Source organism: Melopsittacus undulatus, chromosome 2 (genome assembly GCF_012275295.1).
Source record: "Melopsittacus undulatus isolate bMelUnd1 chromosome 2, bMelUnd1.mat.Z, whole genome shotgun sequence".
Lineage (NCBI taxonomy): Eukaryota > Metazoa > Chordata > Aves > Psittaciformes > Psittaculidae > Melopsittacus > Melopsittacus undulatus.
Window position 1 is genome coordinate 113,826,603 of NC_047528.1, and position 12,879 is coordinate 113,839,481.

General features: G+C 40.0%; 1 protein-coding gene across 1 annotated transcript in view; it reads left to right on the forward strand.

Annotated features, from left to right (window-relative positions):
• MAN1A2 (mannosidase alpha class 1A member 2) overlaps positions 1 to 12,879 on the forward strand; it is a 128,110-nt gene that overhangs the window by 76,004 nt on the left and 39,227 nt on the right. Inside the window, exons 6-8 of the mRNA XM_005146631.3 lie at positions 6,630 to 6,724; positions 9,330 to 9,453; positions 9,868 to 9,961. Of these exons, the coding sequence (XP_005146688.2) occupies positions 6,630 to 6,724; positions 9,330 to 9,453; positions 9,868 to 9,961 (313 nt within the window). The remainder of the gene's footprint in view (positions 1 to 6,629; positions 6,725 to 9,329; positions 9,454 to 9,867; positions 9,962 to 12,879) is intronic.

A 12,879-nucleotide genomic window follows, 5' to 3' on the forward strand; every position in this document is an offset into this window, starting at 1 on the left:
GGAGATGAAGAGAGGGCAGTGGATATTGTCTCCTTAGACTTCAGTAAGGCTTTCAGCACTGTCTTCCATGAGATCCTCAAAATGAAGCTGGTAGAGCGTGGGTTGGGTGAGCTGATGGTGAGGTGGATTGAAAATTGGCTGAATAGCCAAGCCCAGAGGGTAATGATGAGTGATACAAAATATATGTGGAGTCCAGTAACTACTGGTGTACCTCAGGTATCAATGCTGGGTCCAGTCCTGTTCAGTATCTTCATTAATGAGGCAGAGTGCACCCTTGGCAAGTTTGCTGATGACAACAAACTGGGACCCACTCAGAGGAATCTCAGCAGGCTGGAGAAATGGGCTGACAGGAACCTTATGCACTTCAATGAAGTCAATTGCAAATTCCTGCATCTGGGGAGGAACAACCCCATCACAAATATATGCTGGAGGTTAACTATCTGCAAAGCAGCTTCGCAAACCAAGTTGACCGTGAGCCAGCAACGTGTCCTTGCTGCAAAGAGAGTGAATATCCTGAGCTGCATTAGGAGTGTTTCCAGCAGGTCAAGGGAGGTGATCGTTTGCTTTTATTCAGTGCTGGTGCAGACCCACCTGGAGTGCTGTATCCAGTTCTTAGCTCCCCAGTAGAAGAGAGACATCAACATACTTGAGAGAGTCCAGTGAAGAGCCAGAAAGATGGTTAAAGGACTGGAGTATCTCTCATCTGAGGAAAAGCTGAGAGAGCTGGGAGTCTTCAGCCTGAAGGAGAAAAGGCTTGGGAGAGACCTTGCCAATATGTACAGATATCTGAAGGGAGGAAGTAAAGAAAGCAGAGCAAGTTGACACCACAGCCATTTTAAGTTGACATCATAGTCCAGATTCAAGTTGATTCCTCTTTTTTATTAGCTCTAATCTTAGACTGATGAGATGGAGTTTGATGTTTAATTTTCATATTACTTTTTTTCTGTCATGAATCTAAATTCCCAGAGCATCCTTTTTCAGGATCTGTCTTCTCTTGTTTAAAGATTTTCAGTGTTTTAGAAATGCTAAGTATTCTTCATCAAGTACTTTGGTAGTCATTATAGCTCACCAAAGACAGAAAAAGTACTTTAGCTATGACATTGTCTTTACAATATCTGCAAATATTCCTTCCTTGAACATCTGCTATGACTCAAGAGACCTACAATGCCGAAGAGATGCTGTTGTATTTATGTAATTCTACATTGTTTTGGCACTATAGGTGGTGTAGTTTGTAGCTGCCTTACTAAATCTCACAGGAACATGGATTTACATTCTTGGGACTAACTCTTCAATCATCATTCACAAACATCTATAAAAAATTATCCAAAGTGCTCTCCCACTCTCAAGTCATACTATGATGGCTGAAATGTTACCAGAATCTAAATTGCATCTCCTTTATCTCACAAAAGATGCCTTTGTAATTAAGTCCATTAAATTTATTAGAAGCAAATATATAAAGAGGGAGTAATTTCTTCATTTCATGGTAGCAGGGTGGTCCCTGCTTGTCGTAGGGAATGCCCTGGGAACACTGTAAAATACAGCAGTGTTTGTGAACTTGTGCAGTATGTGTGTTTTGTTCAATGGTTCTTTGAGGATCAAAAGTTACCAGACTTACAGAACCAGCCACATTGCATAACCACGCATACTCACTAGTTAATAACTCAGATTAAGCAGAAGTCTGGCATTTATTACACTGATCTATGGACATAAATGAAAGAGATTAATTATTTGTATAGAGCGTCTATAATCCCCACTTAGAGCCAGAAACAGAGGCCAGTCAAGGCTGTTTGCCATTCACAGTGCAGGAAGGGAACACCTAACAGCAGTATTAAGCATAATCTTGTCTCAGAGATGCAGCCACACATCTTAGTAGTCACTGGTTACATCAGTAAGGCTTTTGAAGACTCATCTTAATCTTTAAAGCCTTTTCTGCTGAATGTTTTTGCCTTACTTGGATTAATAGACTCAAAACAAAGCTTTCATACTGTGGGGTGGGTGGCAGAATCAATTTAATGGAAAAAAATGATTCAGGCCCTCACAACTGGTCTGCTGTAGATACTGATTGATGGTTTCATCTGAATGAAGGATTCACTCAATTTAAGATTCAGGATTTGCTTTTTCTGGTAATTTTCGCTCTCTTCCATTTTACCTGTAAACAGCTTGATTTGTATTTGATGTGCGAAAAATTCTTCCATTGCTTTACAGCATTTGGAGAAAGAAGCATTAGCCTACCAAAGACCATGTAAACTGACAGATTTAGTGTATTAGATTTTGGTGTGTGAAATGGAAATACTTCTCCAAGTCTGTGGTGGCTTCTGAAACACTTTTGAAACCAATGTCTGTATGTTGAGACTGGACAGAACAGGTCCCCTGGGATTAGTACACATGTTTACCCTAGAACAGTAGGTTTGCATCTCCAAACTAGAGATGTTAGAGGGTCTTTACTTTAAGAAAACTCTGATCTGTTACCTCCATATGCTAAATTCTGTCATTAATGTAAGTGGGAATGCACATTTGAAAACAGACGGGTTTAGCCTGCAGGAACAGCACTTCTTGGAGAGCAGTTTCTGTGATGTTCCTTCTCTCTTACAGTGTCCTGTACTCTGGAGCACATAGCAAAGAAAGGGCTGGGTGGGTGGTCTCTATGATTTATGCACCAGTTACAAAGGTGCTGTGTGGGTCTACAGAGTAGGTAGTAGATCCCAAGAGAGACAAAACACTTTCCTCTCACATGCATGGAACAAGCCATTTGATTCACTGGTGGTGATTGATTCTAGCTGGACACCAGGTGCACACCAAAGCTGTTTATGACTCCCGCTCTTCAGTTCGACAAACAGCAGGAAAACAGAATACAACAAAAGGCTTGTATGTTGTCAACATGAGGACAAGAACCATCACTCACCAGTTACTGTCATGGGCAAAACAAACTCCACTTGAGGAAACCAATTCCATTTATTACCAGTCAAGTCAGCTGACACTGGCTCTGTGTGAAAAAAGGGAACCTTCCATCTGTTTCTCCCAGAAATTCCCCCCTGTAGCCCCCTGCTACCAAAATCTTGACAGATAAACCCATTAGAACAGTATAGCTGGAAGAGCAGTAAGGAAGCTGTGTAGATCTTAGTCTTCTGTTCCCTGGCAGAGTCAAATCACATCAGTCTTTATAGCTGCATGTGTTGTACAGTGTGTTTTTACAAGCTGTATGGATGACTCTGCAGCAGAGTCATGCTCTGGTATTAGTTATCCTTATCACCAACTTTATTTTTCTAATAACTAATTTACTTTTCCTTGCTTTATTTTGGTGTTATTTCGTATTCTTCATGTCTACAGAAAAACAAACAAATCATTTTTTTTCATTGTATTAGCCTTTTATATACCAAAAAATCATTATCTTGTCCTCTCTTGAATGTCTTTTCTCTGAACTAAATAACCCTGATTCTTTTACTGTTTCCTAATGAGATCTGTTTTCCAGGCATCCATTCATTTTGTTGTTCTGTCTTCTTCTTGCCTATATATTTCTTGAAATGCATTGCTTGACAACAGGAAACTGATAGGGCTGAAATAGAATCTATCTGTTCAACCTATTAAAAAAGAAAAGGAGTAGAAATCTGTCCTGTGTGCTCAGCAACCTCTTTGCCTGATGCTACCATGTTATTTAAAAACTAAAGCTCTTATGGTAAGTCTGAAACTCAGTAAAAGAAGTCACTGTAATGAGCTCAGCAGAGCACTCTCATCACTTCTGCAGTCTCATAAAGGGCATCTCATCCGCTGCTGTTGGCTGCGTTTTTTTCTTTACATCTCTCCAGATACGCTCTTCTGGTCACTTTGCTCTGATAAAAACATATGCAATTGTCTCCCAGTTCTCACTCCAGTCTGCGTATGTTAATAGTGGATTAGGCACTAGGTAGTTTTGTTATCCAGAAAAAGCAGTGAGATAGGACTGATGCAGCAGTAATAGAAAGATATGTCTTCAGACAATTTTTTAAGTGTTTCTTTGCATTCAGTCTTGTATGGGAGGGGTATAGAGAGGTAGTGTTTTACCTTCAGATGCTACATAGAGTCTTCAAGCAAACAGAGGTGCCAGGAGGGCACAGCAAGTTTTTGCAGGTTGTCTGAACATGGTTGTCTGAAGTAGCAGTTACCGCTGATGCTCTGGTTTGCTCACATGCTGAAGCGGAATATTGATTGTTTTGCTTTAACTGACCTTGTCTAGTTTCCCACACATTTAGATTAACTCAAACTTTGTTTCATACACTCTTACTAACAACTGCTCCTAATGCTCTAACTTGTTCTTCAAATATCATAGCATATTTCAAATTGATTAAAAGCCAGAAAGCAGTAGATAGTTACCAATTAAGAATAATTATTCTAGCAATGAATTTTCTAGGTATGTTTTCCCATTGAATATTCTTACCCTAATGCTTCAATATCTTTTATTAATAAATAATACAGTAATGTGCAGCACTTCCAGAGGGTGCAGGATCCAAAAGCTGAAGCTAAACAAATGTCTTTCCAAACTAGGGGCCATTAACTGGAAGTCAACATTCTGTTCTGGATTAGGTCTTGAAGCTTATCTAAACTGTAGAAGAACTCCCTTTGGATGACCCTCTGTAGATTGTTCTGTCTGGTCTTGACCCATCTACTACTTGCAAATCTAAAAACTCAGCATGAATTTTTGACATGTATTTATGTATGCCCATCATGTAGTTTATATAGAACTCATCCAAGATAGAGCTTTTAGTTCTCTTCAGGGTTTCTTTCTCCCCAGTTACCATATACTCTACCTGTATTACACTTCTTACTTATGCCTTCCTATTTTGACTTGGCACTTGGTCATGTGTTCAAGGTGAATGCATTATCTTGATTTTACTGCTAAATTTATGCATATTTTCTCAGAGATTGTCTTTTGTCAGTATGTTTCCTAAAAATCGTTCAAGCCATATTTCCTCTCTTACTTCACAGTTCTATCAAACTATATTCTGAGGTGTTCTCTTTTTCAGTTTAGACATATCCCATCTCACAATTCATTTAGAGCACCTCTGTAAAAGTTCTTTTTCCTGGCTCATTGCTTTCAGATCCACCTCCATCTCTCCATACTCCACTGCATCAAATACAATTAGATGTCAACTTTAATATTCTTTTCTGGTTTATTTCATGTCTCACTAGTCATCTCTTCAAATATTAAGATATTGATCTTTTCCCACCTTCATATGAAATATGAGGATGTTCTTGATTACTTGTTTTTCAGTAACTTTTCAGCTTGCTTCTCTGGTGAATATCTCTTCTGTTTTCCTCCACAGACTTTAGAAAAGGGAGAAATCATTTTTATAAACACAGCAAAGCCTTTTGTAAATCCGTTCTTACAGTCCTTCTTAAAGTTTTTATTCTTCTTGATTACAGAATATTGCTCAGGTAGTTGATAATAATAGAATCACAGAATATGTCAAGTTGGAAGAGACCCATAGGGATCATCGTGTCCAACTCTGCTCCTCATCGGACTACCTAAAACTAAACCATTTCACTAAGAACATCTTCCAGACACTTGAACTCTGACAGGCTTGGTGCTGTGACCACCCTCTAAGTGAAGAACCTTTTCCTATGTCCAATTGAACCTCCTCTGATACAGCTTCATTCTATTTCCTTGTGTCCTGTTGCTGGTCACCAGAGAGATGATGTTTCTATAGTATATCTATGTTACATAAATTATTTGGTGTTATGGCAGCTCTTTTAGTTATATGTTCATACAATGCTTCAAACTGATGAATAATGTTATCTCCAAATAAAGATACTTCTGCAGAAATGGAGTGAATACTGAAAATGTATGCTAGCAACTAGCTGGTAAAACCAGTTTTATGTCATTGGAATCTACTAAATACTGCATTCTTTGAAAAAGGTGCTTACTATAGGCTTAGAAGGAACTTTATCTCAATTATTCATTTAGCTAGTAAATATTAGGCTATGAATGAGGCTATTACAGACTCATGGCCCAAAAGTGAGTAGAAACAACACTAGAAATGAAAGACATTACGTCCCATCAGTCATTTCTATAAGTAGTCAGACTTGAGATGAAGATGAAGTCTATAATAGTTTTTTGTTGCAATACCAATGAAAGAAAAGCTGCAGGGAACTGTGTATATTATGGTTTTGCACAATGTTCAGAAAACAATAGAAACTCTATCTGCACTATATATATATTTCTTGTTAAAAAGAGATTGGAAGTTTGTAAAAGTCAAAATACTTGTGTGTGGGGTAGGGGAGTGTTCTCTTCTTTTGATTTTTAGCTACAAAATATAAAGTATGGTTTAAAGACTCCTTTAGAAAACACTTGAAATTCCTAATACTGGTGGAGGGAGGTGGGAGGAGAATTTATATCCTTCTTTAATTGGAACCTAAGCGCTGTTGCTGGTGAATATGGAAGGAAAGAAATCAAAATGACAAGTTTTCTTTCCACAGTCAAATCTTAATGAAATTTATAAAATGAACAACTGAGAAAAAATGTAATTTACCATATTTTTTACAATGTAAAGCTTTTCAATACAAAGAGGTGGGTGGGGCAAGGAGATTTCAGTCTTTTTAGTTCTTGGAGGTAGATCGGGCTTTGTAACTCTTTGCAATTGATCCTACTATCTTAGGTTTTCAAGATCAAAGCAGTGCAACTGGCAGGAAAACTTCTTCCAGCCTTCAACACACCTACGGGTATACCATGGGCAATGGTGAATCTGAAAAGGTAATGAATTTTCTTCTGTGAGGAAGTATGTTTCTTCTTCTCCTTCCTAACTTACACTGAGTAATGACATATGTAAGTTTTTCTTAGTAGTGGGACTGTAGAAGATGCTGCAAGACAAATTGGCATTTTGGGCACTTTAGAATAGTTCAGAGCATCCTGTCTCCTTAACTGCAACAAACTGTGACCATGTTGTTTTTTCCCTCCTCATAATAAGAGCTGAACATAAGAGCTCAAATAAGAGCTCAACACGGCATTGGAACATACCCAGTGTGTTATTCCATGTGTTGCCCTAGAGCTCAATCATTGGTTCTTTAAAGAACCTGTAGAAAAAAAACCAAAATAGTTTGCAGGCCATGGTTAAACTTCCTAGGTTTTATGTACTGTGTGAGCTCTATGTTACCTTTAGAAGACTCACACTGTTTGAGAAAACAGTGGGACACTGCAAATATTCATTCATCTTACAGTTCAGCTGAGCTTTAAAGGCTGGTGTGCTGAAATCCATGATGTGTGGAGAAAGAGAGGTTTCTTTAGGTAGCTGTTTGGGACTGACACTGAACTTAGATGGTCTTGTATTGCCCTGTGGAAGAGAATTGCCTTGGTTAATTTGTATTGCTTGTTCAGTCCTGGGATTTCCCTTAGATTATGCCAGTGGTTTTGATGTAAGGCGTTTTTAACATCTTTCTTACGTACTTAAAACAGTAGCTGAGTTGAGATCCATGTCTAGATTGTGTGTATACTCCTAAGCAACTCATGATGGTAAATAGCAGAGAGCATTGAATTGTTCTAAATTGTTTTCCTTTTAGGAGAGACATTTGTTGTGCTTTGTTAGGCTGTGCTGAGGTTTGAGATGACTTTGAGAGCATTAGCCTTATATGCCTTTTGAAGATCAGGAAACAATTCTCCCTTTGCTGTCATTCCTCGGGTAAAGACCATGGAGCTATGGTTTGCCTTTCTGTTGGTGCAGCGCCTCACCACCCTGCCCTGGTTTTCTCTGCTTTGCCTGTGCTGCACTTCCACCTCTGAGGCCATTTATTGGATCTCTGTGCAGTTAATTATTGTTGAGTTAAATTTCCTTATGTACTTTCTGCACAGAATTATAGTTTACTCAGTCTTGTGTTCTTTCTGCAGTTTCATAGGGCTTGAAATTCCTCTGTGCATAAGTTCGGGTTTTATTTTTGCTTTGGTTAGCAGTCACTGCACTGTGATTCTGGTATGATTGAAGGGCCCCAATGGCCATCCTCCTCAGGCAGCAAAGGCATCTTTTTCACTGGCTCAAGCAACACAGATGGTGAGGTTTAAGAACCTGCAAGCATTAGATGCACGGGTACTTATCAGGAAAACATTAAGGCTAAGCATACAGAGGACAGTCAGAAAGGCTGGACCAGGGAGTAGGATTTGCTGTTGGTGGAAGGGAAAAGATTGGAGTGGCAGAAATTTCCTGCTTGATGGTATTGTTTATGCATTTATTGCATCAGTCTCTTGATAAAGTCAGCATCAGACAAGATAGCAGTGGCTGGCATGCCAGAGGGCAATGACACTAGCAGGCATATATGAGAACATTTATCATGAGGCTCACGCGCAATAGAAGACAAGACCTTAAAGAAATAGTTGTTTAAGAAATGTCTTGTGGCTTTTTTAGCTTTTTGCATTCATAATGAAACACTTCATTTTCTCTTATTATCAGACCCGTACCAAAAAAAAACCCTGAGACAAGCTATGGTTTTGTCTCTCTACTCTCTAGTTACTGTATTATAAAAAGGTGGGGTCAGAGCTACAAATACTGCTCCATAACCAACATTTTTCCATTACATTTTCTCTTTCTAATTTGTAATTGAAAAAACAAGAAGTCATTCCTAATTGATTGTCGTCTTACTGATAACTAGCATCTTTTATGAGAAAAAGTAGAAGTCATCTCCAGGAAAATTAAAAGACCTAATCCTGAAAGGTGTTGAAAACTCCCAAGTTAAGTTAAGCCAGAGATAGTTCAGGAGTTATGACTTACCAAGATGGTATCTCTTGCAGTGAAAAAGATTCGAGATATATGATGCTTTCTGTTGATTATTTATGTCAGCCTGAGGAAATTGCAGTGTTCTGCCTAAAGTAAACATACTGTTTTATGTAGATACAGATAGGACTCACTCCCATCCTACTGGAATGTCTTAATACTTTGAAGCACAACTTGCACAAGTAAAGGGAACAGAGCAGATGTTTGACAGAACAAGGAAGCAAATGCTGCCACCTTTGAAAGTATACTCATCTAATAATTGCTTTTGATTCTTGTGCTTAAAAATATACAATAAATAAGCAATTGATGTTGGGCCTAGTGTTAAGACATTATATTTCTGTGACATAAAAATATTGTATCTTTTAATCACAGGACTTTTTGGTGATGAGGTTTTTGGTGATGAGGTTATGGTATCTTTTTTCTACAAAGACACACTCAGTGAAGCAACAGATCAATCAAACCACAACTCCTGTAATCTTAAGTACGGGTTAATATTTTGCTGTTACTTGTTTAACGTGCTGTGATGGTTGTTACTAGTGCTGTAATTCTGATTATTTTGTTGTTTTCTCCTTTTTTGTATGTATATTTGTTGGAATCCAGTGGTGTAGGTAGAAACTGGGGCTGGGCTTCTGCTGGCAGCAGCATCCTTGCTGAGTTTGGTACTCTGCACATGGAATTTGTCCACCTCAGCTATTTGACAGGAGACCCTGTATACTACAACAAGGTAGGTCTCAAGTTAAGGTTTTTTATCATACAAGTGTCTTTTACACTGTTTCATGATAAACTGTGCTAAAGGGGATGTTCTTTCGGCACTGAATTATATTTGCATTCTTAGTTGCAGGTAAATTTCTGCATGCAGGGTATTTCTGTTACCAAATAAACATCTTTTTCAAGTAGAAATTTATGACAAGTTTTCTTGTTTGTTTCAGCAAACACTTAAAAAATGATAGGTTTTAAACATGCTTATGTGAGCAGTCCTTTACAAACAAAAACTTACCAATCTGCAGGGAGCCCTCAAAGCTTATGGGTTCAGACTGAGAAAATTTACTACCAAAAAAAGAAAACATATGAGATTTCACTGTGTACAGAGAGCAGATGAACGTTGCTAGTGGTGATCATGATTCTTGATTTCATTTAGGTCATGCACATTCGGAAGTTACTTCAAAAAATGGATCGTCCTAATGGACTTTATCCGAATTATTTGAATCCAAGAACAGGCCGATGGGGTCAGCGTGAGTATTCTTATTTTATTCACTCTGAATTCAGGTTCTACTTCTTATTATGTTGCTGAGTTGGAGAACAGAAAGCTGATTCTGTAAGGGTACGAACAGCACTGCTTGAGAACAGGCAGCATAGAAGGATTACTTAGACTTCAGACTTCCCAAAACCAGTTTTTGCCTGTCACTCTCTCTGAAGTCAGGCAGCTTGGCTTTCATGATACTTTCTGAAAGCAGCTTCATACTAAATCTGATGCCTGCCCTTACTTCTATCAGTCAATAAAATCTTCAGTAATAAAAAATGAGACTGGAAAGAGTTTCCTTGTTTTGTCTTTGTTCCTGGTTTTGTTCTGCAAACCATCTGCAAAGTGGATTACTGTAAGGCAATGTAGAAGTAAGGTATGTTTGTGGTGGTGAAGTTTGAGCTCCTTCACTTGGTGTTAAGGACTGACGTTTACATAGTTATACTTGGCGCCATGTGATGTGGCATGATGACCTTCCTTATAGATCCTGCTGGTATCAGTGTGTCTCTTATGTAAAGAAAAAAAAGGCTTTTGAGTGAAAGGACAAAATAGGGTTTTGTTGCTGATTCTGACGATGTTAGAGAAACACAAAGACAGACACACAAACATGATTTCCTTAAGTGGTTCTTCCAAGAAAAATTGACTAGTGTAGTGTTTTCATAGTGGGTGTGATAGAAGAGAATCTTTCTTTTCAAGGCTTTTGTTCCTGTTTGTTTTATGAATTCAAGTTCATTTACAAAAAATAGGCAACACTATCTATTTCTGTCCTGTTTGACATCATTGACAGGTTTCAGGGATTTCAGTGGTTGGCTGTAAATACCCAGCAGACCATGTTCTGGCTGGCAAACTAAGCATTTGCTTCTGACTTTGAGTCTGCTGTATGAGGGAAGTGAATGCAGCTGCCACTGCAGTGACTGAAGAGAGTTGTCTAATCCCATTGTTACAGCCAAAATTCTCTGCAAAGTGTCTAATATCCTTGGGTGAGTAGTGACACCCTTTGAGACAGACACATGGATTGAGGAGAAAAATTCTTCAGACAAATTTAGGTGTAACAATGGATTCAGGAAAAAAAGAAAGTGAGCAAATACAAATATTCACCTGCTATTTATAGAAAACACAATTTTGTGTTGTTGTTCTGAAATATTTTTTTTCTATTCCTCTTTTTCTGTTCCCAACCAATTGCTTCTGCTATTTTTGTCAGAAGTAGTCTGATGTGGCATATCACAACATCATAATGCTCAGAATTAGCAGCTCTGGGGAAGAAAAGAATCTTGGTTACCAAGAATAAACATACAGTGAGAACTGTAACTTTGCAGAAGTTTGATGGAGCTCAAACATATTCATTAAGTGAATTTTGAAATATAATACATTTGGGACAAATGATTGAAAAACCCAAAACCCTGCCTTTGGCACCAGTCACGTAGCCATACGTTAATCTGCAGACTCTTCCTATTTAACTCTTCACCCTTGCTTGTAACAGGTATGGAGGCAAACACCACTTGTGCTCCAGACCCTTTAACCAGCCATCCCAGGGTCCTGAAGTCTCTCTTCATTGCCCTTGCCCTCCTTGTAATCATTTCATCACTGCCAACCTGAAAAACCAGCAGTGGGTAGTAGTCAGAGGGCTGCACCAGATCAGAGAGTTTCTTTTTAACATCTCTAATCTGAGTCCCAGGTAGGCAGCAGACTTCCCTGTGGGATGGATCTGGTCGACAAATGGGCCCTTCTGTTCCCCTCAGAAGGGAATCACCCACTGCAATTACTCTTCTTCTTGGTTGGGGAAGTTCTAAGGCATGGGGGTGAGTGACAAGCCCTAGGTGACTCACTGGATCTATCTACCCCTCCATCTCCATTTACCTGGCCCTGTAGTTCCAAGACCTCATACCTGTTATTCAAGGGCAACTGGGAGGGAGGAAGGGATTGTGAGGGTTTTCGCTTACCTCTCCGAGGAGGGACCTCCCTCCATACCTCATTGTCCCTTAAGTTCTCTCCTTCTGTCTGATGGCAGGAGGGAAGGGGATCCATCCCTTGTTCAACTACTTCCCTCTGCCCCTGCCTTAGGCTGTGCCTCCACCAATCTATTTCACTTTCACATTCTCTGATGGCTCTCAGCCTTTCTACCTCCTCCCTCAGTTCACCCACCTGCCTGAGCAGGTCATTTATTTGCTCACAGTGAACACAAGCAGTGTCACTGCCTCCCTCCAATACAAGTGCCGGGCTCAGGCATTCGCTGCAGCCAGAGACCTGCACAGCTGCATGTCTGCAGGAAGGCTCAGTCTGGATACCCACATTATTCTTCACTACAGGTTTTGATCATGTTGTGACCATGATCTGTCTGGTCAATCAATCCATCTACGCTCTCCACACAAACAAGCAGTCCTTCCCCTACTGCGCTCCAGGTGAGTCCTCTTGATGAGGTGGTTATCCCACTCGCCTGCCCGCACGAAATGCTGCGCAAACTGCCTCGACCCGCTCTGTTTGCCTCGCTCTGTTCGCCCACTCTGTTCACCTCACTCATGGTCGCTGCGTTCCCTAGGCAGGATTTTAACCAATCAGGGCAGGTGCTGCTCCTCCTGGCTCCGCCCCCAGTGAGTCAGCTCTCGCGTGAGCTGAGCTGCGGCTCCTGGGTAAGTTCTGGCGGGAACTTGAGGCTCTCTCCTCAGCGGCTCTTGTCGCTCTGAGGTGAGGCTCCTGGACGCTGATCTCCCGCCGCTCCGCTCTGGTGTTGCAGGTGTCCTCTGTCAAGCTACTCACCTTCTGTGCCTCACAATACTTCTGTCTTTAGCCTCCAAAGGTATTAGGCCGTGTTGTTATGTCTTGTCTGCTTTTGCTCATGTAACTGTACTCTTAAATGTGATCTGTTCTGGGTTTGGGTTGCTGTATGTGTTGTATGTGATATGCTGCAGCCAT